Below are 27,628 nucleotides of genomic sequence, written 5' to 3' on the forward strand. Positions count from 1 at the left end.
TTTTTTATTACAAAACATTTTATTGTAGTTATTTACACCCGTTCCTTGATAAGTGTATAAATGTAAACATTTATTATAGATGTCTTTCTCTTATCTTACAGTTCATCCCCAGTTCAGAGTAAATGTCATTTTTAAGCATACAAGTAGTGAGGAAATTTAAGCTATATTCACAGAATATACATCTGCGTGCAGTTAAAGTCCACCAGGCCTAAGCTAGTGGTATAGACACTGTCCCATTAGCTCTACTTCTGCTTCTCGTGTGTACGCTGGAGTCTGTGATGTCGTCGGCGTGATCCTCACTTTTTTTCTCTTTCAAGCTGTTGATGAACCTAAGGGTTATTTCATCCCATTCTTCAGGGAGCAACATCAGCAGAAACCCAATGCAAATGATGATGGTGGCTCCCAACCTCACTACGCTGAAGATCATTTTGTGCTTCAACAGATCCACAGCTGTGAAGAAGAAACAACAATGCCATCAAAACTGCGGCAGGATGAACTACAGCATCAGACCAGCCTGGCACATCTCCGTAACCTGTGTGTCACACTCTGGCCATGATACTGGCCATGTCACTCTCAGTCCTCTAGAGTGACCAGCTCCCTGAGTTCAGAGAACAGCTTTGACCTGAGAGTGTGGTACTGGAAGTGTCACATCTCCTCACCGCCTTCATGTAGGCTCTGAGGAAGCCTTGTAGTGCCGGTCTAAGCCTCAAGGTTTCTATTTCTGGTCAGAGAGGGAAGGTACTTTATGGTAAGCCTTTATCTACAGCAAGTTGCATTGGCATAATGTTTTCTTCGGCTGTATGGACCAGTGACAGGGAGAGAGCAGCGTGAAGGTCAGAAAGCTGGAGTCAATGCCTCCAAGCCCAGCCTCCAAAGTCCAAAACCAGCAACAACAGCCACATCTGAGCCCTTCAGCAGCCTCTTACAGGTACTGACTGTTTCACAGCTCTGACCTGCACTCCCCTAAAAATAGATGTTGCTTTGAAAACATGCTCAAATGCCTGGAGTGGTGAGGCTAAGAAGGTGAAGGAGGAGACTGGAAGAGCAGAGACAGAGGCTATTCAACAAGATAAGACTCTAGCGTAAACTTCCACATACACACCCTGCCCTGCTGCTGCATGGCAACTCACCAGCAGAGTGCTGAGCCACAGCAGCAGCATGCTGACCCCACCATGTCTCAGCAGCAACCAGCAGCTTTGGGCTGCTGGCTGGGGATCAGCCTGCCCTCTCCTCTGCGTGGTATGGATGCATCCCATCACTCCCAGAGAAAGGAGGCAAGACCAAAAAAAAGGCATTCACTAACTGAAACACCATCACCAGGAGCATCCGTGGAAGCCAAAGGAGACTGAACTGCTTTTGAAATATGTGACAACAGATTTTGACTACTTAGACAATAAACTGCTGCTGTTCTCTGCATGCCCGTGTGCTTATTTTTCCACCAACAACGTTGGTACCTGTACCTGCATTTCCAGGGACGCTGAGCACTGTGCCAATAGAGATCAGAATGGGGTATGTAAGCACGACGCCAACATTAACCAGAATATTGAAAGCTAGGGAAAAACAGAGAAAATAATACATGATTATTAGGAAAAACACTAGAGTGAGACTTTTCTCCTCTGCCTTGACTCTACAAGTATGATACATGCTCAGTATGCACACCACAATGATGTAGTTGTCACAAAGTGATTGATTTTTACTTTTTTTATATATGAGTGTGACATGAGGGGAAGTTCTGCATGGGGGAAGAGGGAGGGCTGTACATCTTTACACAAATTGTAATACCAAGGTTATCACACTTGTATTTCACAGCTTTGTCCAAGCTTTAATCAGATACCAACAACCTAGTTCTGCTGCCACAAGCCATCATTTCTCTTCCTACCGGAAAGATGGTAATCCCAGCTTCCCCTCTTAGCTGAGGCTGTGTTGTCCTTGTCTTAGTAGGACATTTCACTGATGAAAGGTCCCACACCCCTCTAGCTGGACCATGCACCCAAGGTGATGGCAGCAGGAACTCGTAATCTAAAGGACACTAAATACAACTAGCCGATGAAGTTAACTGCAGCTAAATAAAAGCTGACAGAAATACAAATGTTCCAATACCTTTAATTTATGGGGTGGGGTTTTTTTACATGACAGCATTCCCAGCCTGCTCCAATTTCCCTGACAGACCAAAAGCAAACTGCAAAAACTTCTCTTTCATACCATTTCCTAGGGTGCTCTTCCAGCTCTGGCAGCCAGGGGCTGGTGCTGTGGCAGGACCCCAGCTCCCCTCCTCCGATTACCCACCACCCAGTTCTGCCATGAGTCCCCTCCGTAAAAGGAGCAAGTTTGTCTGCTCCACAAGGTTATTCCCTCCTGGTTAGGATTACACACTTGGGTAGATTGCTGGGTGATAAATTATCCCTACTTTTTGTCCCTTAGGTGCTCACAGACCAGCTGCGATTCTGGTTAGAGCAGTTTCAAGGTGCTTACAGCACTTCAGCCATCAGCCCAACCATGTCTCAGGACAGCTGTGTGGATGAGCTACGTACCGGGCAATGCCATTCTCTTTATTTCCATTTAATATACTTGTAGTGGAGACAAAAACCTCTTCAATTATGAAATAATAGAGACTTTACTGAAGGAAAGGATGTTATATCTGGAAATTAAAACACCCCTGGGCTGAATCCAACAGATATTCTGCCTGGCTAGAGGATAGCAATTGTGGGTCTGAAAGAGGGAGCGTTGTGGAAGGGCGGAGAGGAGGTGAACACCGCGAGCAATGAAACAGCACCAGCCTTTACAGGCTAACGCAGCCTTAACAGGCTCTGCCCAGAGCCCTGCAGCACCCGCAGGAAGGTGCCCCAGCAGTGTGGGTCCCCGTGTCAGTGCACACCCCCCCCACAGAGCATGCCAGGAACTGACTGGGTACATGCAGCCCTTTGAAATTGGATTTATAGCAATCAAGCTGTGCCAGAGACAGAGAAATACCAATGAAACTACAGTAGGAATGTAAAGATGAAAAGTGGACAATTAGTATGACTGCTTCATGTTTATGCTCTGCTATTAATGTTAATATTAAGGCTTCTTATGAAAAATACAAATAATTTCTCAAGCAGTACCTGTTTTCACTGGGATCAGATTTAATCTGTGAAAGAGCTCTGCTGCTTAAGGGAGTGGGGGGGAATTGTTTGTGCCTGACGCTGATTTTGTATTGGGGTGGCACAGGGGAGAGGGAGAAGAGCTATAAAAATGAGTAAATTTTTTTATCACATACCTAACCAGAGGCCGGCTACTCCACACAGGTAACCCCACGGCACAGCAGAGAAGGGGGACCAGTACTCCACTTTTGTAAAATACAGTATGATCGGGGTAACAGAGATGAAAATTAAATTGAAGAAGCCCAGGGTAGAAACAAAATGAGCCGCTTCCCCGAAGTTTGCACTTCCAAGAAACATTTTGAACAAAACCTGCAAAGGAGAGGAGAGAGGAGGGGTTTAGACTTCATGCCTGTCATGGGAAGCGAAGACCTCCTGCACAGTTTCCACTCCCTTTGGGAGAGCTGGGCACAGGACAGCCCTGACCAGAACAGCATGCCACAACCTGGCCTTTTCCTATAGAAGAGTTTTGCAAGGAGAGCTTTGGTCCGATTTCTGTCCTTTCCTGCATTTTAGCACAGAGGGGGATACCATGTTATTACTGTGAGGACAGTTGAGTCTGTAAAAATGCCATGAGGAGTGTAACTAAGAACCCAAGGACAACACCATTCATGCAATGAAGTTACAGGACTTGGGCTGCGTTTGGCACTGTTAGGATTTGTGAGGGGACTCCAGTGATTTCCACAGCATGAACCTGCTGTGAGAGGAAAGCCTAGCCTGGAAGGACTCGCTTCGGATTCCCAGGCAGCACAAGCCTCATGGAGGATTTGTCCTACATGAGCCTAAATTCATGCACTTTGAGTGACTTGTGAATGGTCACAACAAATTTATTAGCGAGACAAGTGAAGTCTAAAGCTGGGAGGCAACTTCTTATCCCACTACAACTAACTCCAAACTTCTGCTCCTCTTTACACACGCTTCACCCTCCCCGAGCTAACAATAAATACAACCAGGTTTAGCCCAACCTCTTTCTAACAACTCAGACACATCCCTGCCCTCTTCATCCCTCACCTTCAAGGGCAGCCCCTACTTTCAAGTAGGCGGCAAAGCCCTGCACGTCTCTAACGCATTGCCTGCACTGGGCGCACACACACAGGCTCCGAGCCCAGCACGAGCACGGAATACACAAGAAAGCTGCAGTGCAGACCAGGGATGAGCTGTCCGTCCTCACTCAGAGAAAGCAGCACTATCCGCATTCAGGCTCTCCTCCCTGCTGCATATGGCAAGCCCCTTCAAAATAGTGTCGATAAACTGCGGTGGCAGGAAATGATTAAAACGTGATCCTAAACTCCTTGCAGCACAGTAACGGAGATTTCATTAAAGGAACATAAAGCAAAGTCATTCTGAATATTTGGCAGCTAACAACTAATTACCCTCACAGTAGATTTCCTGACATCATGACATTGCCTGGTCACAATATGAATGATACAGGAGGGATGAATAAAATAAAACATTTATTTTATAGTGATTCGCTTTGTACATCCAATGTTAAAGAATATAAGAATACTAATAAACAGTTATGACCTACCTTATACAATGCTGATGTAGAGGCTGATCCAACAGCATATGCTACCCCGATAATTGAATCGCCCTGGAAACCATCTGCATATGCCATCATTACGATTCCTGTGATTGCCATTATTGCTGCAACTATCTGCACAGACAAAGCAAAGCAATGTAAAGCTCAGTGTAATTTCATTACGTGGAAAGAGATTATCACTGTGTGGGGTTTTAATGAGTGTCACTAGCTACTTTCTCTGACTTGAAGCTTTCTTGCTTTCCCTTAAATAGGGAAAATTATGTGCAGTTGGGAGAGATGTAAAACATAATGAAAGTGTATGCACTGATAGCAATACGGATCTATAGCATTGCAAATTCTCCTGGGACTCACTGACAGAACATCCATCATTAAGTATTTTATAAGCTAAACATCCACTCTGGAGATATGACTCCAAGATCAAGAACTTTTAAGATATTATGCTCTACTATACAACAAGAGAAATATTTAGCAATGCCACCAATTTGACTTGAAATGCAGATATTTAGATGGCTGACCTTCCCGGACATCACTGCAGGAGAATGACCCCTGTATTGTAGAATACCAGTGTACCACTGGGAGCTCTTCCAGGCTGCTTCGACTGTGCACGGTATTTCCTAACAGCCCTGCCAGCTTTCTTGGACAGACATAACCAAATTTCTTTATGAAGCCTTTACCTTTGTGCTTAGGTTTTTGGCCTCATTTGAAAAACCCAGACAGAGCTTTTAAGGATCTTCAAAGAAGAAGAACAGAAATAATTAACCACACTGTATTTGAAATCCTGGGTCTTGACTCCAAGGACCTTAAGGAAGCAGTAGGGATCTCGACATGTATTATTCTTTGAAAAATTCCCCCTCTACCTAATTGCCCTCAGCAGGTAAATACGGAGTCTGAATTTCAAAGACACTAAATACCTAGCTTCCATGGACTGTAAAGGAAAAAGTGTTTCCTCAGACCTGTGGAAAGTCACAGCTCCATTTCTGAAAGATAGGGTTTTTAACAGAAATTGAAGAAAAAAAATATCAGTATGACGTTAAACATCTTATCATTCTAAAAAAGGTTGTTTGTGTATTAGAGCTGGGTGCAGAACAAAAGATGCACAAATGCCGATACCCAAAGCTGGCTGTTAGAGAATCACCAGCAACACTGAAGGTTCACACCCTGTTTTCTATTCCCAGATATCCACTGAATCACATAACTCCCCAGTGGATGGGCAAGGCAGGCTCTCTCCATTCATACAAAGGAAGAAAGTAATGTCGTTCATCTCAACAGCGCTAACCTCTACCATCACTGGCACGTCGACTGGCTCCCAAACTCAACTGCTGAGCCAGGCAGGGCTTTTTACCTTCTTGCTCCTGCAGCTCTGGTACAACTCCTGAGCCAACACCAATGTGAGATGGACACTTGCTTCCTGGAAAATGTCATTAAACTTCATTTAAGAAATATTTACTGCTAGACAAACCTCAGCTTTGTGTGCTTCACACCACAGACTTTAAAGGCCTCTTGACCAAATCATGTGTCCTTCTGCAGAAAAGCCTGACTTTCAGATCTCACATAGTTTTACCAAGAGGCTCAGAAAACCCACTGATACTCATACTGAGCAGATGTAAGCCAGGCTGAGGCAATAAGCACAAAAATCCCACAAAACAATTTCAACAGAGCCAGTCAGTAGAGCAAAACCATGTTTCAATGAACACATGCCTGACTCAGGTAAAGGTGTCCACACGTGGGACACGATGGAAAACCAAGAATCAACTCCCTGGGTGGAGCCAATCTCTGAGACTACAGGTAAAAATGTTAGCGCTCCTAAATCCCATAGGTATCTAGGCCAATATCTTCACTGGGGGACTCATCTCCTAGGTGCAGCTTTAAGTACTTCCCTCTCACCATTAGCCCCGTTTTGCCAGTAACTGAGGCACACAGGTACCCGCCTCGCATTGCAGTCGCAGTGCCAAAGGCAGAGTCACAAACCACAGTGCATATCTATATCCCACCTTACTTCTATTTAAAAGATCCAAGCTCCAAGATACAGTTCAACAAAGCTGCCCAGCTGTCACCTAAACCTGAAGATACCATTGATACCTCCAAATTCACCATGAAATGGCACTTGAAATCCAGGTTCCCTAACTTAATGACAAGGGCTGGAGTCACACATGTACTCACAGTCTTTCAGGTGTAATGCAATGGTTTCATGAGATCTGGAAGGGCTTTAGCAAGAGGGGACCAGACGGCTTCCCTCCCCTCCTTCCCAGAATAACACATCCCAGCAGTCAGGCCATCCCAGGAGGAGGGCTTGAGTCTCTTCATCCAGAGGAGGAACGTGGATCCAAGAGTGCCTTCTCTGGACTTAGGGCTTTTGCCAGCAGGCTGCTGAGGAGGACAGGGGAGCACATTGCATTTTCCACTGCCAAAATGGGAATCTGGCCTTCGCTCCTTAAGTGGGGTGCTGGAGGACATCACCCTCTGCTGTTCACCCTGCTGAAAAGTCAGGGCACATCTGGCACAAGATGCACATACCATCACCCAAGATGCAGCAATGTTTATTTTGATCCCTTACCTTACATCTATACAAGGACCGGTGAGCAAAAGAAAGTTAAATTCTCTTAGAAGAATGTGTTCCAGCCCCGTTCAGAGGGAATGGTCCCTACAGAGCTTCTCCCTCCTACCTTTAGTTTAGTGAGTAGTTCGTTAGCAATATAATTGTGTAACACTGCTGTTCACCTTACAGCTTATCCTAAGATACAAATACCCCAAAAGTCCAGCCTTGCAGCAATGCCAAATTACACCCAGGACCTCTCAGACATCAGCATGGCCCCTCCTATCAGTTTCCAGAAGCCCCCCTTGCCCTGCTACACTGCCTGGCTGGTTTCATCTCAGGCAGCACTATACATCTTGCCTTGCACATAAATTCAGATGTAGCACTTCAGCTGTCAGCTGGAATATTTCAGCTGTAATGTTTCAAGCAAGGTCTCCCACAAGGCAAAGTCCAATGTAGTTATCCCCTCCTTCCAAGGGAAAGGATTGAGACTTAACTCTTAGCGCACTCATTGCTCCCAGCAATTGCACCCAGCAAGTGAGTCCTTTCCTTGTATTAGTGAAAATGAGTAGATCCATCATCCCCATTAGGAGATTCTTCCTGTTGGGAAAAACATCTTCCCAGTCTGACTACACCAAACTCAGAGAGCCACTTTCCTAATTTAATCAAATATTTAGAAAGCCAAACACTTTTTTTTCCTGAAACAACTAAAATGATGGACACATATGGAGCAGCATCTCATGAGACATCAGATAAATAAGACCTGACACTAGAAAACAGCAAGAACATTATTTAAGTTTCATGGTCAAAGCTCTTCCCACAAGTTCTACACCACTGCATTAGCACAGTTGACCTCTGCCTAACAATTGTCATGTGTTTGCTTTAGAAACCTGAGAGCACCTCCCGCAGGCTTCTGTAAGCTGACAAGAAGCAGCAAGGTCAAAGTGAAGCAAAGCTGGTTGTTGTAGCTGACAGCTCGTTAAACAAAGCTTTTAATTAATGGAAGAGGGTAGTAACTTTCTTCTGGAGCGTCCTAGGTAAGGAATGAAATTAGCCTCCCTTTTTTTTTTTTTTTTTCTCCCCCTGGAAGAGAGCAAGGCCAACCAACATTTTACTCAGGAACAATTTTTCCCATGTGAAGCACAGCAGAAAATGAGGTGCTGTACTACAAAGAAACCTGTTTCCAGGCTAGAGTCAACCTTTTGGGGGGCAAAAATGTCCCCAAACTACTCCATACCTACCCAATAAACATTAATTCAACTTCACAGATGAAAAACAACCGAGGGCTCAAAAATGCAAACATTTAAGCTCGTGGCTAAATCTAAGCAACACAAGCCAACGGAACTACTCGAATACGTGAAGTCTTTTAAGTGTTTGTGCTTGCTCTGAGCCAAAGCTGTCTGGACTTCCAGAAGTCCCAGTGTAACACTGATACATTATTAATTTGTGAGATGTTCAGAAGTGTGCAAGCAAAGAAGATTATGGTACAGGCATAGCACAGGGACTGTGCTATGTTTTCTAGTGCAGGGCAGTAGATACTTCAAGCACTACTTTTATAGGTAAATAGCTAATAGTCCTTGCTGTATATGTCCTTCTCATATGAATACTCTTTCTCCAGTTGGTATTTTTCTCTCTTGAGTTGGGTGCAAGCTTCTTCCCAAGCTACAGCATCACCACTGAGGACACGTGGCTCTCACTGCAGAACATGCACTCCGGGTAGCTCAAATGCAGCCAGGGCAGCTGAAACTTTGCGTGCAACCCCCGGCAGCCCTTCTGCAGCTAGTCAACACTTCTACGGGCAAGATTATGCTGTACCATAAGGTGGCCATCAAGACCGGTTTGTCTTTAGACAGCCCATCTGAAAATCCAGCCCCACAGCCTGGCCGGCAGCTGCTTTCCAGGGCGATGTGCCGGCATGCAGGCGGGGGATCGGAGAGCTGTCGGGCAGCTGGCCGTGCGGCTACCGGGTGCCCACGGGCATCTGCAGGCACTTCGGAGACTGCCTGCAGCAACACCAGGTGGGCAGGGAACTGGTGATACTGGGAATCTTCTGCAGAGCTGCTGGTTCTCAAGCCCAGGCAGATGAAAGGTGTCTCAGGTACACAAGCGCCGGCTGCGTCCCCATCTCCGATGCGCTGCAGATGTGCCCGACGGCTCTGAAGCTCTGAAAGAGCTGCTAGGAGCTGGGCTCCTTTGAAAAACTGGCTGTGCTCCTGGGTGCTAAGTGCTTTTGCAAAAACACTGGCTCAGAATATATGATTAAGCCCTTATTTCTTTTTGTCTCCTTACTGTCCAAATAACCTAATTACACTTGCTCTCTGAGAGGCCGGGGGGTGAAAGCAGTAAAGGCATTCAAAGCACAAAAGGCTGGGTCCGTGCTGTTTTGTCATATTTTAGTTCTCAAACACTCTCCTGCGTGGTTATTAACATCATTAAATGTTATTCTGGCAGGAGGGCTACAGGAAAATGCTGCTAATTACCTTTCCAGCAACGTGCATCCAGAATCTGCCAGTTAGCAGCAAAAACCAGTTTCTTGTACGTGCAGAATTTCCTGCTCACTTTTTTCTGCCAGGTTTTTCTTGTGCAAACCTCATGGTGTTTACAGCATTAATGCTAATGCATATTTACTGCAATGTTTTTTTTAAGTCAGTGAAAAATAACTAATAACTGAAAATAGCTTTACTATTTTCAATCTAGGTTTCTTTAAGAGAGTAGGCTAGGAAAATATAAGAGCTATCCTTGCTCGTCTAGAAAGAGGTTGCTTTGACACAAAAGTTAGCTTAAAGGGTACAAAATTTCCTATTTTTTCAGCTGGAACCTGAGAGGGGCAGAGGAGGCAAGTTACAGTTCCTGTTAATTTCTGTAGAGAAGAACCAAGGATTTCAAACCCTGCTTATTCTTTGAGTTAGTCATCAGCAGGCTGAGGGTAGGTCACATTTACCTGATGCTTCTATATTTTAAGTTGTAAATGAAACAGATATACAGATGTCTGGCTTTAGAACTGCAAGATGAAATGTCCGTGTCCGTCAAGGGCACTAAGGCTGAGGTCCGTGAAACACCGGTTCGCCTCCTTGACTTTGCCTCGTCTGGACACAGACCCTCCACTGAGCCAGTCCAACAAAACCCTCCTGGAAGATCCCTGCCCAAGAGTTCACTTGTGTGATGGCACGCATGTCTTGAGGTGCTTAGGCCCCATACCGTTACTAACGGCCCAGCCAGCCCTGTCTCACCAGGAATTTAAGGGAACTGTTTTACTTTAAACGATTTCCTCTTCCATTCCCAAACCCAAGCACAGTGCTCTCTGTTCAGTGTGCTTGTGGCCGCTCCAAGAGCTAGGTCAGATGCCTGTGAAAAGAGGATGCCTTTTCCTTTCATTTCTGAACCCTTCTATCACACTATTAATCAAAAAAGGCTGCTGTGCTCATTTTTTAAAAAACAAACTCACTCAGATGAGTGTCCTGATCCAGCATGCTTTCCGTGGAACTTGGATGCAATTGCTGGTGGCCCCTTCTGGTCACAGGCACCGCGCCTGGCCCCAACCACTTCCTAATCAAGTTCAGGGCTCTTGACAGTTCAAATCAGGATTGTACCCAGCATGACCATTAGGCCTTGAGCCATTTCAACAGGGAAATCTGCACCAGCAGAACTGGCAGAAGGCCTAGCTGCTCCTTAGCCAAGGTATAGAGTCAACAGTTTAAATTGCTGCTTATCAGGAGATTTGTGTATGTAAAATTACCGGAAACATGCTTGCTTTCCCCCAGATCCAGGCACATATCATTTTGCTCGAGTTCTTTTTTTCCTTTTTGCAGGGTTCATACTACTGCCAGTGAGTCCTATAACACTTCAGTGCAAAATACACCTCCATGCAAAACAGTTGCTGTCCCTTTTAAACTATATTTGGCACGTGCACATTTGTATTCGTTTATGTATATGTAAAAAGTAATACGGTGGCATAAGAAAAATACATTACATATTGAAAACAGCTATCTAGCCAAACAAGGAGTAAAATTGCTTTGGTTAGAACCTAGACATTTATCACTAAGTTTAAAATAAAATTAATTGACTGTACTTCAGCACTGTAACCCAAGACAGAATAGGTTTATATGAAACTAGAAGTCATCCTATTCTAATTCATCAAATTACAATTAGCTGTAATAGCTTCTTGAAATTCCCACATCAAATTACTCTGGAGTCTGAGATCTCTAACTGATCTTCAGGCTTAGGTTTACATCATAACGTTAAATGAGAAATGGTTTCACGGTATATGTATACCATAATGCAGCTGTACTATGGCAGCACAATAGCTTATGGATTTAAGGGCAATTATGAAAACAAGAAAGAGTTGAAAATCAGGCATGTCATTACCCTTGCTCCCATGAACCTGTCTTTCAGCACAATCCAAGAAAGCAAGAAGACAAAAGCTTTGTTACAACAGAACAGGGCAGAGACGTCTGTGGCTGTCAGCTTCTTTAAAGCCAGTAAATACAGGTAGTTAGTCAAAGTCCACAGAATAGAAAAGGGAGCAGTCCTTTTAAGAAAGAGTTTCAGCGTCAGACCATCTTCACCAAAAATCCGACTGCATTCCCTATGAAAAGAAGAGAGTTTAAAACTCAGCTAGGATTTTCCTTAGCATTCACTCCAGCACAACAAACATTCATTAGACTTTTATTACATTCAATTAGGTGCTTTTCCTAACTACTCCACACACCCATAAAAATCTATTGTTTAATTCACATAGAGAAAATAACCTACAATCTTCTTAAAACAGCAATTTCACAAATAGAAAAGAAGTAACTTACCTGGAATAATCACACTCTACACAACCACAATCCCAGGGACTCACACACAGAAATGAAGGTTATCTATAATGCACTGACAGTTCTCAGACTCTGCCTTCGAGGCCATGAACAGAGAGATTATAACCACAATTTTTTCTCTGTAGCTTGACAATTTTTTCTTGCTTTGCTCCAAAACCTGTTTTTATTCTTATTGAAATATATTCTCATGTACGGCCAAGCAAGCTTCAAGAATTGCCTAAAGATACTCAAAAATACTGCCAGACAGATCACCATGGTGGGAAAGTGAGCCACCAGCCAGTGGGCCTGAGCCAGTCAAACAAGAATGTAAGAAAAGGGGAGGGAAAGATATTTAACTATTTTATTATACAGTGAAAAGTTCTGTTCACTTAGAGACATTTCCTTGTGGATTAAATTGCAAACAAATCTCTAGCTTCCCAAACACTATGTCACACACAAGTGAGCTGTTTGCTTCTTAGGATTTCACAAAAGGGAAGGGTCAGTTCAGAAAACACTGCTTTCGGGGACAGCACTCCTGTGCAAAGTGGTACCTGTGTGGGCTAAGGGGAGACTGAGTACTCAAGCATGCAGCTTGATTAAAGGCCCATCACTGCACCCCTCCTGAAACATCTCTCTACCTTTCCCAAATTGGGAAGGATGTTTTTTAGCAACACCACTGTCTGCATTCTTGGTTAAAGGTATTCCTCAAGATATTCCCAGCACGCTTCATTTCTTGACATGACAGGCTCTCTGACACATCTATTTAAAACATGAGAGGTCCCACAGGTGAATGCTTCATACAACTGAAACACCAATGGAGTGAACCAAGGTACCATCAATCTGCAACACATCCTCACGAGGCAACATTAACGGACTAATCTAAATGCCATGAGGCCTCGGAGCCCCAAAGTATTCACAGCCAAATATAGCTGTGTTTGGAAGATTGCTAAAAAATGTATGTAGAACTAATCAGTAACTTCAAAGAATGCACTGCAATACTAAGTCAAAACCAGTTGTTATTTGGGGGGGAGAGGTGGTGGCGGTGTAATAATTATCCTGATTTAGCTTTGCCTTTAAAGATAGAATTGTTTTCGGGTCTCCTAAACCATTTTTAGGAATTCTGGGGAAATCTGCTATTAAAAATATTGCAGTTTTTTCCTATTAACAATGGAAACCATGACTCTTGTTTTGAGGAAAGTAGAATAATAACATCTATGTAATAAATGAGATCAGCTATGTCTTAACCTAAATGATTCTATGATTCTACTTAATAGCCATTCATTCCCTGCTGCTACTAAAATGACCTGGGGTACAAAGCAGTCATTTCTGGTAACAATAAATTCCTTTCTCAAACTCTGTGCCAGGGTGTCCAAGTTAACACTCAGGCAGGCAGATCTGCTAATTGTCTCCTTCACTCTAGTTGACCTCAACGTTCTCAGAAGTCAGCCTGTTCTCCAACAATCAGAACAGAAACGTTACACATAGAAAGAGAATAGCTAGTGGTGTGTATCATTTATCTAAGATGCAAAGTAAATACTCAGTGAAGCAAGCAAATTAATGCTCAAGTTTGACTGTAGGCTTTTGTATCACTGATTTCAACAGGAGTTAAAGGTGATGAGTTTCCTCGTGTGAGAATGGACTCACCGGTAGCACAGACTTGAGTGTTTGTGGACATCCAAGTATAGCAGTTTACATTTAAAAGATGTTTTTCTCCCCTTGAGACTTAAGTGGATGCAGAGGGTGATTCTGAGCTCAGACTACCTCTCACTTCAAGACAGGTAGCCTCTGACCTGGATGCACCGTGGCTATGCCACCACTACATGACACCAGAGCCAAGATGCCCCATCTCCCGGCAAGAACAGATCTGCGTTGTGAACTACAGACCTGTACAGAGCCTGCTCTCTCCAATCCAGTGGGAATTCTGCCAGTGGTTTTGAGGCAGGATTGGATCGTTACACAGTTGTAAATCCAACCTGTCTCAGAAGCTGTCAGGACCTGTCTTAAAGGAAACAAGATTGTGCTGTGTTAAAACAAAGGAGAAAGGTGCTTGGGCTGCTCACAGTAACGCAGGGCACAGTTAAGTACCCTAGTATTATGCTGATAGTGTACAAAGGCAACAGCAAAACCATCCAAGCCTGTCACTGATAGAGTCCGCAAGGCAGCAGGAAAAGCTCTTCTACAAATGCGCCATGGGATATTATATCCCTGTCATCCATCGTGGCCCCTCCACTGCCGGGGAGATGCTGGGAATAAGCCCAGTGCTTCTGCTCCTCCATCCACACAGAGGGTGGGTGGCTTCCAAAGCCAAAAAGGGTGTTTGTGGGGGGGATGCCAGGATGGGTTTTGTTGTCCTGCAGATCTCTGGGATTTCTGCACACAGACAAACTCAGACCACAGTCAGGAGGATGGAGTCCAAAGTGCCCTGACTGTGAATCCTCGCAAAGAGGAAGACTCAGTGATTATTGTATTATCCTGGGTTGGACTCTGTGGGCTGGTCAGCTGTTTGGGAGAGGCCGTTGTGGCAACCCGGCAAATGTCACTTATCTCTGAGTTCCCAGAAGCAGTGGGAGGGACGAGCAGAGACTCACAGTTAGGACAAGAAATCTGGGAACACTTCACAGGCCCCAGGCAATGGGCTCTTTAAGCAGATGGAAGAGCCTCCACCACACAGAGCAACAATGACCAGACAAAAGAGGGGCCAGTAGTTCCTCACCTCTCAATTAAAAAAATACAGCAAAGACTTGTGACAGGGTCACGCTGAGTGAGACGGAGACTTGATGAATTCTCCATGTCTAGGAGAACTCCATGAATAATGCTCAGCGAATGAGAAGATAGGAAGAATACTTTATTTTCCCAGTCATGGCTACAGTAGATTGCCCCGGGCTTTGTGAGGGCTGGTTGCTCAGTGGTTAACTCAGCCTCTTTGGCATGCAACTAAAATTAAACTTGCAGGAGTCATCAGACATGTCAGTGATTAAAACCCTGTGCTCAGGAGAGAGGGCTTCACGGATCCCTCCCCATGCAAATAATATCTGTAGGCTGTTGACTTAAAGGCAGAGACATATCTAAGGGCAGCTGACCCTGGAACTATGACACAAACTATTTCCAAATGCACAAGAAGTCTATTTAAAACCTGCCCTCTAACATAAATAGCTCTTTTTATTTGCAGGTAGCCCTCAGCCATCAGCTCTGGGCAGTGTGCCATGCTCTCAGGAATTACAGCACCTCAGGCAGTCATGTAACTTTGCCTCTGGCACCCACTAAATAGCTTGCGTAGCCTCTTAGTTATTCTGATGCCAGCCCCTGCAGAAGAATGGGTTTATTCACCCCTGACACACAGCAGCCTCTGGAGTGTAAGGCAGCAGCTGGTTTTAAAACAGCTTACAGAAAAAGCAGAGCTAACAGACGCTACCTGGGGTAACGTGAATACAGCGAATGTAATTACATCAGCCAGATTAAAATTTGGCAAGGCCACCAGTGACATTATGGTAGCAAGAAGCACCACGGGACCTTTTGTGAGCACAAGTTGTTACTATGTCGTTTAGTCCTTCTATCTAAATGATGGCATCTGCTGCAATAAAATACCTTCCAGCTCCATTTCAGGAGACAGGCACCAAACAGAGTAATGGTGGTTGAGCAACTGGTGAATTGTTTTCCAGGACTGACCAAGTCTGAACATTAAGAAAGAGAGCCTGGCCAGCTGTATTTGCTGAAGAGCTAGAGCAAGAGGAAAGGGAATTGTGCACGAACCTCTCACATAGGCAGTGTCTGGCTCGGGGGGCAGCACCACAGGAATGCTGTCTCCCAAGAGGAATGGTCCAAGGGAAACCCTGGTTTTGTGCTGCTGGTCTTCCTCCCTACTGTTGAGCCATTTGGGGCTGGAACAGCTTCAGGCAACGGAGATCCTCATCTCTTATCTGAAAAGCCCATCTGAAAAGCCCTTTGCAGTGAAGATCTAGATTTGCAGTGCAGACCTAGATTTCTGTGAGTGGCTGAGGAAGCTGGACTGAGCTACTGCTGCAACATAGATAGAGAGATTTGTAGGTGACAAACTTGCAGATGACAGATGACACCAAATATCAGCTACTTATGGCTCTGTTTTTACTTCAAGTGATGCTCACATCTTGTTATCCTTCTTGCTAGAAAAACCAACTCTTCCCAACATGTTCATATTTATTAAACCTGCACCTACTGACACTCTTCCTAGCCAGTGCCTCAAGGCTGCATAGCGCCTGTAGGACTAACCTCAGCTATTACATCGTGGATATATTCCGGCAGAAAGCTGCTGAATGTCACAGTGTTTGTCCTTGAGAAGCCAAGATGGTGGATGGGGTGGCAAAATTTATTGACATTGAAAATATCATTCACCTATTCCAAATCATAACTCTGCTAGGATCCTACATCAAGTCTGGAGTGTCTTCTGCTGTGGTAAATATGGGCAGGGTTAGATTTCCTATTGCTGAGCTTACTGAGCTTCAGATCATTTTATCTACTGCTAATGCAAGGATTTTCAAGCTCCTTATGTGGGACATACCTTTTATCTACAATACCGAGGGGACACCAAAAGGTGTGTCTTCTGCCTCAAGACAACCCAAATACTTTACTGAAACGCAGCAGGGAAGTAATAACCATAAGTTAGTTTCTAAGACCACAAAATTTGATCTCTAAGGTGAAGTGTGAGAGGTAAGAAATACACAGTTTACAATCTCAAAGATTATAAACCTTTCAGAAAGCCAATCTAAAGTTAAAGATTTAGACTTCTATCCCTCCAAGTGGGATTTATTGAAGTAACAGTGGTTCTATACAGCTTTGCCAGCCCGGGGCAGCACTCTGCAAGTCACTTGCATGATCACTGATCTCTGCCAAGATATCACAGACACTGTTTGTTCTGATCCACCAGGAATATCTGCTGGACAAAATGTCATATGTCTTTAAAGCATCTAGTAAGTAACCACGTCCTCCAGAAACACAAAGACAAATCACCTCTGGACTCTGAGGTAGGTCTGGAATCACTACAGCATGGGCTTTAAAGACAAGAATTAGCTACTCTATGAAAAAAACCAGCAAATGAAGCAACAAGGAATCTTACAAAATGTAATAGAAAGCCCTGTAACAGGAACAATACCAAGAACACAAACCAAACAATTATACAAGCAATTGATCTAGCTTTGAAAATCTGTTCTGGGTAAGAGGCTGGGTTAAATGACCTCCAAAGATCCTTTCCGAACTAAATCTGTCTATAACTCTCTGAATTTAAAAACTACAAATGATGCTTTTAAATTCTTTAAGTCATCAGAAAATCAAGCACTCATCCTGAGATGTCCATTCCCATACCCAAACTGAAAGAGTTTGGCTTGTCAAGTTATAACATGGCGCAGACCAAGCAGTTGGTCCCCATCATGAAGTCAGTATTTACCAGCAGTTACCTCTTCCCTAGGATGTGAGTTCCCAATATATCTGGAGTAGGAAATAGCCTAGGAAGATGCCTTTCCATTGGCCCATCGGGTCTCCTGTTCGCACACATTCACAAAACTACTTCACATCTCTGTGTGTGCAGAAATTCCTCTGGGCGTGTTAGCATGTGTCCTCAACTTTAAAAGCTGAACTCCTAACAGCTTGGGAAATGTTATCAATTATTTAAGCGTACTTGTATTATGCATTGCCACAAATGTTTTGCCCAAAATATTGCTCTGATGGATATATAATCAACCAACTAACTGCAGAGGATCTACCTGCAGGGATATTTATTCTCACCTTCTCCCTTATCTGCTGTGTGTTTGTTATTACTTTACCCCATACCCAGAAGCCAAGCTGACACTGTTAATGTTCTCACAAATACTCCAGCAAGAATCTGAATGAAGGCATCATTAACGTACAAAGCACCAGGGTTTTCAGAGAAGCAGTTAATTAAGTGCAACTGTTCAATTTCAGTCACACTGATTTGACAGAAATGATAATTTAGGACCAAATTACATCCCAGATCCTGGCAAAAGCAGCTGAGGGAAGAATTTGGCCCTGCTACACTCCAGCCTGACAGTCACAAATTGAATTCCCTGTGTGCTCAATGACAGCTGTGCTGAACCCTCTGTCAGCGGGAACAAGGTACAGGCCACATGCTGGTTAATACCTTGTAGAACAGACAATTCTGCTGAAGTCAATAAGATTGTTTTCGAAGCAAGTCTGCACTGGAGTTACAGAATTGGGTCCCAGCTCAAAATTATCCTGTGAATTTCTTCCCTCCATGGGCAAGCTGTGTTATCTCTTGGCAAGCTGAATTTAGTTCCATCCTTTAAAGCAGCTTCTACTCCACTGTCAGATCAGTGGAATAATGGAAGTAGAGGAGGAACTCCGGAATGAACTGTCCCAGAACATGGTGGTACTTCCAAGCCCTGAGGACAGGTTAGATACGGCTTTCTTAAGAACTGGCTAGGGTGAAGCTAAGCCAGCTTGGTCTTGCTGCAGTGCTGGTGGTTGGACTGGATGATCTCTATGGGTTCCCCTCTAACCTTGTATTTCTATGATTTCACAGCAGCTACTGAAGAGGGATTTATAAATTTCCACCCCTGCAGACTAATGTTATAGCTAGTACTATGGACTCCTTTGCACCTGAGGTTGAGACTTAATTACAGCATGCAGCCATGTGGCGTAAGGAAAGGCTAGAGTCAGAAGGAGGTTTTCCCCTGGCTCTCGCAACACAGAGGAAGAGGTATTTCCATGTGGAGCCTGACAGAAGATGGGACAAAGCCTTCATGTCATTTCCTCAGGATGGCAGACACTCAGCTATGCCAGCTTACCCCTCAGAGCTACAGGGGAAGGAAAACCAAGAGTCTGCAACCTGCTTTAATTCCTACCCCACACAAAAGAGAGCAGAGAAGGCTACTAGGATGCTCATGCTCCATGCTATGATCCAGCAGGAGGAGTAAAGGGCAGTTTTCACCCTGCTACACTTGCTGAGCGTGGAGAGTAAGCCATGGTCTTCCACACGGAAACCATTTCCTCAGCTTTGAACATCTTTCTTCTCAACTATGAGTTGTTTTGGTTGCACTTTACACTATTGTTCTATCATAAGTGGACCAGAACAGATTAATTAATGGCCTGATCCAGACAAGAACACAAAATATAGAGAGATTAGATAATATAATAGCAAGATTATAAGCAAATTACTGGCCTTTACCTTTACTGGTAAAAAAAACCCCTCTAACAATCAATTATCCATTAATTCAAGCATATATCACTCATCTGTTAGCTTTCTGTAAGCTATTTATGAATGAGATTTTCTGCAGCACGACCTTTATTCTGCTGTCTGACACCATGGGTCAAACTGAGAAGAGCAGTGATCTCAGTCCACAGAAATCAGACTGTTTAAAGGGATATTGCCATGATAAAGCCTACCTGAATTTTCTGATTGGAGACTGCTTTTCCTGTGCAGTTGCAAGGTGCCCAGAATAATAAATGGGAAAAACCATAATGTTCCAGTTTGTTGAGAACCAAGTCATGAAAAAAGGACAGTCAAAGGTCTCATACGTGATTTTGACAAACTGCGTGGTCCCGACCCAGGAGGAAGAGACGGACAAAATTATCAGAAATCTCCAGATAAGCTTGAGAAATGTGGATGTGCAAGACTGGCATCGTGTCTGTCTTTCAGCTTCTTGGCTGCTGCTCTCTGTGTGCGTTTGTGTTCCTTCTTCTCCTAAAAAAAAAAAAAAAAATAGAAGAAGAGAAGAGTTGCACACATAATGAATGCATTCAAAACAATTCTTGGCAAAATCACCTCTTCTGATCCAGACACAAACTATCCCCTTGTCTTCTCTCTATAATTCCTCTGTGTCCCACAAACACCGAAATCCTGCACAGAAATACTTCAGTAATACTGTCTCTGTCATTTCAAGGGGATAGGAACAAAATACAAACACAATACCAAAGCCTGAGGTAACAGTGTTACGGTTAAGCTGTTTCCACTGTTTGCTATATCAGCCCTTCTTTCCTTCTGTCAGCCAAACCTCTAGAACAGAGTTACATCCTTTGGAAACAATTACATTATAAAGTCAATTACTGTGCATGTGTGCAACATAAGAGCTATCTGAGCTTGTACATCTGAAGCCAGGAACAAGTTCTTATCATTCAAGATTTTAACTCAAGAATCACTTTTTTATTTGCAAGCTGGGAGGGGAAAAAGAAACAGTTTGTTGGTTTTATATACCCAAGTGGAGCAAGGACTTTTCCAGTCAAGTTAGTGTATTTACATTTTTGAAGTTAAAAAAGGAAACTGGACAAAACTGAAGCTTGGCATGCCTAGAAATACACCTCTACACATAATCAAGGAGGAACTGGAAAGTCGTCATTTCCCGTTTTAGTACAGTACTTTTCAGATCTAATCTGCAGACCACGGCAGATTTCCTAACATAAGCACAGAGAATTTAATCTTACTGACTGGTGACTTGTTCTCCAGACATATCTTCCAGAGACGCAACCCATGAACTCTATTTGATTTCACAGATCCCAGCTGAAAACAACGGATTGAACTGCATTGGATACTGAGGAGCACTAACGCTGTTGCCCCATGAGCTCATGTGGCAGCATTGAGCTTCCAACCATTTACACCGTTAGACCATATCACATCAGTTTGATAGAAGAAACGGGAGTTCCTTCTAAAACTCATGACCTGCAGCTATTCTTAATTATAACTATCAATTATCAGTCGCATCAACACACGATGCGGTATATGTGAGAAACAATATAATTATTGATGTTAAGAGGAGCTATGTATCTACTGCAGTGAGAGCATACACTGTCCTACACTCAACTTAAATGTGAAAAAGGTACCCTTTCAGACTCAGGTTTACTTTCCTTTTCTATTACTGTTTCTGCTAGAGCCATAAAGAAATGTCAAACTGAGGTTCCAAGTTATTACATTAGACCAACATTACATCTAAAAAACGATTCATCATAGCAGGGAGCGCATTTGCAATCAAGAATTTTCCTAACCAGGACATGGAGCTTTTTGTGATTGCAATTATATGGTATATTTTTTTCCTAAAAATAATCAGTATTCAGTGGCTCCATTGTTTAGTAGTGAATCAAGAATTTAAATAAAATTACAGGTTTATTAAACCATGCAGAGGATAATCAGACACAGGTCTGAAAAGGCAAGCATCATTTTAGCATTCTTTTTGGCTGCTGAGAGAAAATAGGTATTTTTATAGTACTAATAATGACTGACATCTTCTATTAAAAAGTAAATTACAGTTTATTTGCAAGTTAGAATGGCTTAAAAAGAATATATTATGCAACATCCACTTGCAGGTTTTCCTGCTAAGCAAAACTACCATGCAATTAGTCCTTCTTCAGCTAACAATTAAAATAATCATACAATGATAGAAGACTATAGCACCTTTATCCATGCATTCTATTTTTCAATTTCCAAATAACTATGTAATTGCTGTTACTATGTATGACACTACCGTTAGCATTTGACTTGGATTTTATAGTCCCAGGTTAGCATGTTAGGCAAAAGCACAGAAATATACACTTGTTGCAAGTCCTACCTTGGATTTAAAGACCTATGTAAGTTTTAGCCTGATTAAATGTAGAGTGGGGAGTTTTCATAAGTGCTTAATGGGTAGGATTCATCCCAAGTAATGTAGCTAGCAAATAATTGTGTATGCAGACTAAACATGTTGTCTAGGGCCCCTTTATATTTAATGATAATGGACAGGCATGGTGAGAAGGTAGCTGATTTCATCCTCATATATATCTAAAGTTTACTGGAGGTGCTTATCTCTCCCTAGACTAGATATTTACATTTCATTTAAGTGAAATTGAGATGGATTCCCAGCCAAAGACACATAGTTGCTTGATGGTTGCTTTCAAAATCCATGGGATGTACACACCTAAATCTTGGCCAAAGAATCAAAAGGACAAGATAAGAAATATCTTTTAAAATAATTACAGGGCTTGAAGTCAAAGACACATGGTGAGCAGGCACACAATTCATACTAAATAGGTTTAAGTATTTCCAAGTCATGAAGCTGGGGCTGGAGTAAGCTAGAAAGTAGCACTTGTGTTCAGATACCGAATTACATGTTAATGAGGAGAAAACAAACTGATCAGCCAAAGTGGTTGGTAGATAGCATTTTAAAATTAGCAAGGTAGTAGAAATCCTTGGTGTCTGTGTTTAGTTCTACCTGAAACAAACCAACAGACTTACCCTGTCAAGAGCACAGAAACAATCTGAGAACTCAACAAGGATGAAATGACAGGGAAAGAATGCAGATGACACTGCAGGTGACACATGGAGATGATACTGGTCAATAGCAAACTGTGTTGAAAGGGAGCTAGCAGAAACACCCCTGCATGGTCCTTTTGTCTATAATATAATTCTTGCTTGTGATATCTCTGTGACAATATGGTAACAGAAAAGCCTTTTGCTTTCATTTTTCAGAAGAGTGAGAAGAGGAAAACCAAAACCTACAGCTTTTCTTCTGAACTCTTTTGACTATTTGGCAACTACTTTCTAGAAAATAATACTCTTTATATTTGTTTACCTACCGGTCAGGTCAGTCCTACTTAGACCTCAATGATGAGGAAGGGAAGATCAGGGTAAAAAGGGAAATTAACAAATGCGAAATATATGTTTAGAGAGTATGATGTCAAGGCACTACTCTTTTCTCAAGTGGCCTAAAGCCCTTTCTTAGAGAAGAAGGATTCTGATTTTGGATGTACCCTAGTGCCAGCATGCAGAGAGTTATTTCAGCCTGATATCTGCAAAAATGAGTATAGATCGGTTTTCTGGTATCTTACATATGATCTTTACTGCAAGATGCTGTATCATCCACTCTTTGCAGCAATAATCACCTCCAATATTTTTCTGAGGGTTTCCATCAAGAGAGTACTCCTGGAGTACGAGATCCCTCCATTTTCCAACACAAGAAGAAAATGGCTGATTCTTGCTGCCATCGGTGGTGAAGTGACAAGAGGAAGATTCATCTCCCACAATTCCAGTGTGCAAGGGAGATCCAACCTGTTCTTCCTCCCCTTTTTGCTCACAGTATCTACACAGACAGTCTTCCAAAGAACTTGAACAGTTAAATTATTTCAGTCATTTAACATCTCTCTCCTCAACAGTACAATTCAGTGGACTCAAAGGCCTGTGGCTGCATATTGTAATCGCTCCCATTGCCATCCCTGCTGGTGATGGATGGACATCATGGTGAAGAAGTCAGTGTTCACTGTACCTACAGGTTCATTTGAGCTAAACTTCTGCAGTAAAGTGGGTGACACTTTCCTGATGGAAGCCCTTACGTGCAGCTGATCGATGATCTGAACTGCGATGGTCTTTCCTAGATATCCTTCCACCTGTTGCTCCTTCTCTTCCTCTTCATCAGACCGTCCACAGTATGAGCTGAGATTGTCATTGTCTTTGAGAAGGAACATGGCTGGCTCTTAAGGGTCCTGGTCTCTGGCCAGGCTGAAGCTGAGGAAACATAACCACTTTGTAAAAACTAACTTGTGTGCTAACGTTAACCATCCTTTCAAGATCTTCTGTGCCTACTGGCCTTATGATTTCTCAGATACCTAACACATTACACGTACCTACTGAGGCCCAGGCCTTTTCCTCCCATCCTTGCTTCCTTCCCGCCTAACCCCAGTTTGCACACAGGTACAGGAAGGACTTTCACGTGGCTTTGCTTTTCGCAGCACCATAAACCAACGTCAACATGCTCGGACTCTGCACCATCTTTCAAAAGACAGACGAAAGAGGCCTTTCGCAGGCATGCTGTGACGCCGGGAATGCGGCTGTTGTGCCTACCTGATCTGCTCTGCCTCTCGACTCTGCTGTGCCGACAGATTCCCGAGGGACTTCGATTCTGCAGCTCAAGAATGGGAGCAGCAGAATCTTCAGCAACAGTTAGAGGGGAGAGCTGCCTAGTCATGCCTCTGTGTCTGCTGGGGCAGTTGCCTCCTGGCTTGCATTGGATGACAGATGATCGTGAGGCACCTGAGAAGAAAGAGTTTGCATCAGTTTGGCTGTAAACTCCCTGGAGGAAAGCGGGGCTTTGAAACACTCTGTCAGTGAAATGCATACAAACGATTCAGCGGGAGAAAGGAAGCACACTGCAAAAATCAAGGTTTCAGCTCTGGTCAGAATAAAGTAAATAAGTAAGTAAATAAATACTTAAGTCTCTCCCCCCTTATAGAAAAAAAGGTGCTGTATGAAAACCAGTCTTTCCCCTGAAGAAATGAGAGCCCTATGCTGCAGTATTTTTTTAGCCCCACGGCTCCATCCATAGGGTCTGAACAGGCAAAGGAATTTGTACTCACGTGGGCCCCTTCCTGAGCACTGACACTGAATCAGGCAAAAGGAGAGGTCACCATTCTCCCTTAGGGTGGAAAGGAGGGCTGAGGAAGCACTACCTCCCGGGGTCAGTGGTGACAGTCTCTCCAGAGGAGAGCTTCCCCTTTCCATCCTCCAGAACGATCCTTGAGACTCTTGTATGGAATGAAGCCACGGCCACTGACAGCTCTTTTGGATGAAGACTTCTGCTAAACCATTGAAGACACCAGTTTTAAGCCTTTACATGCACCAAATCAGAATCTCCACATCTTCAGAGAAGTTGCTTTTTCTTCTTCTGCTAGGTGCAGACAACACCGAGATGCTGCATTTCACACAGAGGCTGTATAGACGCACAAGGCAGCTGACAGGACCCAGGTCCCAGAAATACCAGTGGTACCAGATGAAAAGTTTGCTAGTGAGAAGGACACCATATTTTACACGTAGGAGCTTGAAGGACTGGATTAAGAACCAGCAAACAACAGAAAAGAGTGCAGTGCTGGAATCTGGCAGTGTGAGCCTGGTGATCTTGCATGTACTCCTGAATTTATCGAAGGTGTCTGTGTAAGAGGTCAACACATGAGCAGCGTAAGAGAGTCCTCTTCTCAGAAAGTCATCTGACAGGCCGTTTTGGTAAATAAAAATGTGTGTTCGTGGTCAGCTGAGATCACCCACCGCTCATTTTGCAGCTGCTACTTCAACTGGTGACCATCTTACCTAAATTTACGGAAGACGCATATACCCAGGGCAGCCACTGACTTTGCCATGACTTGGAAGGATTGAATTTGACAATCACACCTATTTCACATTGTAAAGAATACAAAAATAGACACAAAGCCCATGTGTAAGGTGCCAGATGTGCAACAAATACAGCAGACATCTCAGAGGGCAGCATTCTTCATTACAACATGAGCCATTAAAGTACACTGTGCAAATAACTCCATGCCAAACAACATAAAATTATACTCTAAAGCAAGGACTGTATTCAAGATTCAAGAGAATGCATGAATCAGGTCAACACTTTTTTGCCAGAGGAAGTTCAGAGGGTTCATATAACCTTCAATGAACTTAAAGCTATGTTTGGTTCACCAGGTCTAACTACAAAGATGGCAAAGGAAGACAGACATGTATAGAACATGGTATTATACAGAAAAATCCTCTCTCAGCCTATTTAGAACCTCTAAGGTCAGTTTTTACACACTAAGTAGACAAGCAACTGAACCAGCAGCTAACCCCCTTGAGATGATCTTTCTCAAAGATGCTTTTCCCTTTTGTCATCTGTCCAATGATGGATCTCTGACACAAGAAGGATGCCCAAGTCCAGGTCCCACCTTGCCACATAGTTCTACAAATGTCAATCAATGCAGTATGCAAGCCACAGTCTATGACAGTAGACCCGCAAAAGTCAACTTTGAAGGATTAAGACCTATATGATGTCTAAGTGCCATATCATCTCTTTCCATTTTTTATGAGCATTACTCTCTGCAGAGCTTTTTAGAGCCTACTAGATATTTTCAGACCTTTAAAAAGCCATTCACCTTCATATATTTTCTTTTTAATGGAGAAAAATAATGATCTAACAGCCACACAACTCCCCCCATGATTTTGTTCTACTCCTTTCATAACTCCAAGTGTTACTCCTCCCACTTGTAACAAACAAGGATAACATTACCTAGGTACTTTGTAAACATGTTGCAAGTCACTCTGAGGTTGAAAAGTGCAGTAGAAATAGCAGCCCTGGGCCATTCACCCCATTAGAAGCAGCATAACACCTTTATTTGACAGCTGAAATTTAGTTCCAGCCTCCACGGGATTAAGACAATCAGTACTTTTGGGGCTAAATATTCAAAAAGGCACTTATGAATTTTCAGGTCCCCAACTTAAAGAAGTTTTATTTTCAGAAAGCGTTTGTTGACTGCCTGTCCTCAGAGAATCAGCCACCAAGGTGCCTTGACCCAAATCACTACTCACTTTGATATGCATCATGTAAAGAGATTTCATTAAGCTGAAAGACACATGCCGCATCTCAATTCAGATATAATTTAGAACAAGATCAAGATTCACATCACACTCAGCAGAAGTCTAGCAGATGATCCGCAACCAAAATTTCAAGGAAACCTATTTTTCCTCACATGCAAAAAGAGCTATTTATATCTGGTACAACAAAGCAGCATCAATCTTTTCCTGTACATTGAGAAACCCAGCAGTTGAGACCAGAACTGCAATCCAAGAGATTGCATTTAATCGACAGTCACTGCTTGATTTACTGAATTCTTCTTCCCTTATGCTTGAAAGTAATCAGATAGCAGGGCGATTTATCAATATTTCATTGTTACAGCTAGAAAGCCCAGGCCAGCTAATGCTACTGAATCTGAATGTATTTTAAGGATATACTTTGACAGGCAAGGTGAATAGATATATGCTGGGCTAACTTAGCCAAACCTGGTATCAGCAGCAAGGACGACAAATCACCATTTACACAGTTCAGCAATGAAACCTCACACGTGTGCAATGTTACCCCACATAAGAGGAAGGGAAGGCAGAACTCATGTAACTCAGGTTCTTTGTCTCACACAGCCATTATCAGCTATCAAGCAGGGATCCACTAAGACCCTCCAAATTTAGGGGGATCAAGAGCACTGAACTTCCATATACCTTCATAAATCCCACATGCTTATGGAGACCTCATGGTCCTCTCCAGAGAGGACAACAGCAGGGTGCTGCCACAACTTGCCATGTGCAAATGGAGAAGCAACTATGCACTAAAAAGGTACTATAAACACCTCCTCCACAGCAAAGGTGGAGTGACACTGCCTGGGTCAGATTCATTTGACTTATTTTAGATGTCAACCTTAGGATGAGAAAAATAGTGCCCTGGGACTATCTGCATCTCCTTATGACTATACAGGGAATAACAGAATCATAGAATGATAGAGTAGTTTGGGTTGGAAGGGACCTTTAAATGCCATCTAGCCCAACCTCCCTGCAATGAGCAGGGACATCTTCAACTAGATCAGGTTGCTTAGAGCCCTGTCCAACCTGACCTTGGACAACCATCCTGAGCAGAGATGTCTACACTGGGTGGGACTTTTTACCTGACTACTTTACCTGACCTTCTTTTAACCTGACTACTCGATGTAAGAAGTTGCAACAGATATCTGTAACTCACTGTGCACAGAAGCCTCATCCAGTTTCTGTAGACCGACACAGTCAATGTCGAGCATGAACACAGTTCATGGCTTTAGCAGAGATGAATCACAGGCTGAGAATGAATCTACATTTTGGGCATCA

At 43.3% G+C, this 27,628-nt stretch overlaps 1 protein-coding gene across 1 annotated transcript; it reads right to left on the bottom strand.

Moving 5' to 3' along the window:
- On the bottom strand, window positions 1–27,561 carry SLC35F4 (solute carrier family 35, member F4). Its single transcript, XM_010579870.1, has 9 exons — window positions 27,507–27,561; window positions 25,055–25,135; window positions 23,816–24,004; window positions 19,399–19,696; window positions 11,576–11,795; window positions 4,666–4,791; window positions 3,257–3,449; window positions 1,461–1,550; window positions 1–450 (listed from the first exon to the last, which is right to left on the bottom strand). The coding sequence occupies exons 1-9, from the start codon at window positions 27,559–27,561 to the stop codon at window positions 209–211; spliced, it is 1,494 nt and encodes a 497-aa protein (XP_010578172.1). The 3' UTR covers window positions 1–208.
- Window positions 27,562–27,628: the final 67 nt, after the last annotated feature.

Source organism: Haliaeetus leucocephalus, unplaced genomic scaffold (assembly GCF_000737465.1).
Source record: "Haliaeetus leucocephalus isolate CR32 unplaced genomic scaffold, Haliaeetus_leucocephalus-4.0 Scaffold678, whole genome shotgun sequence".
NCBI classification, from domain to species: Eukaryota; Metazoa; Chordata; class Aves; order Accipitriformes; family Accipitridae; genus Haliaeetus; species Haliaeetus leucocephalus.

Excerpts from the sequence above, each read along its gene's own strand:
- SLC35F4 (XM_010579870.1), bottom strand. The coding sequence starts at position 27,561 with ATGCTCGACATTGACTGTGTCGGTCTACAGAAACTGGATGAGGCTTCT. Across the intron at positions 11,796-19,398 it reads TCTCCAATCAGAAAATTCAG|GGAATGCAGTCGGATTTTTG; the intron begins GTAGGCTTTATC and ends TTCTTTTCATAG. Across the intron at positions 1,551-3,256 it reads AGTAGCCGGCCTCTGGTTAG|CTTTCAATATTCTGGTTAAT; the intron begins GTATGTGATAAA and ends GTTTTTCCCTAG.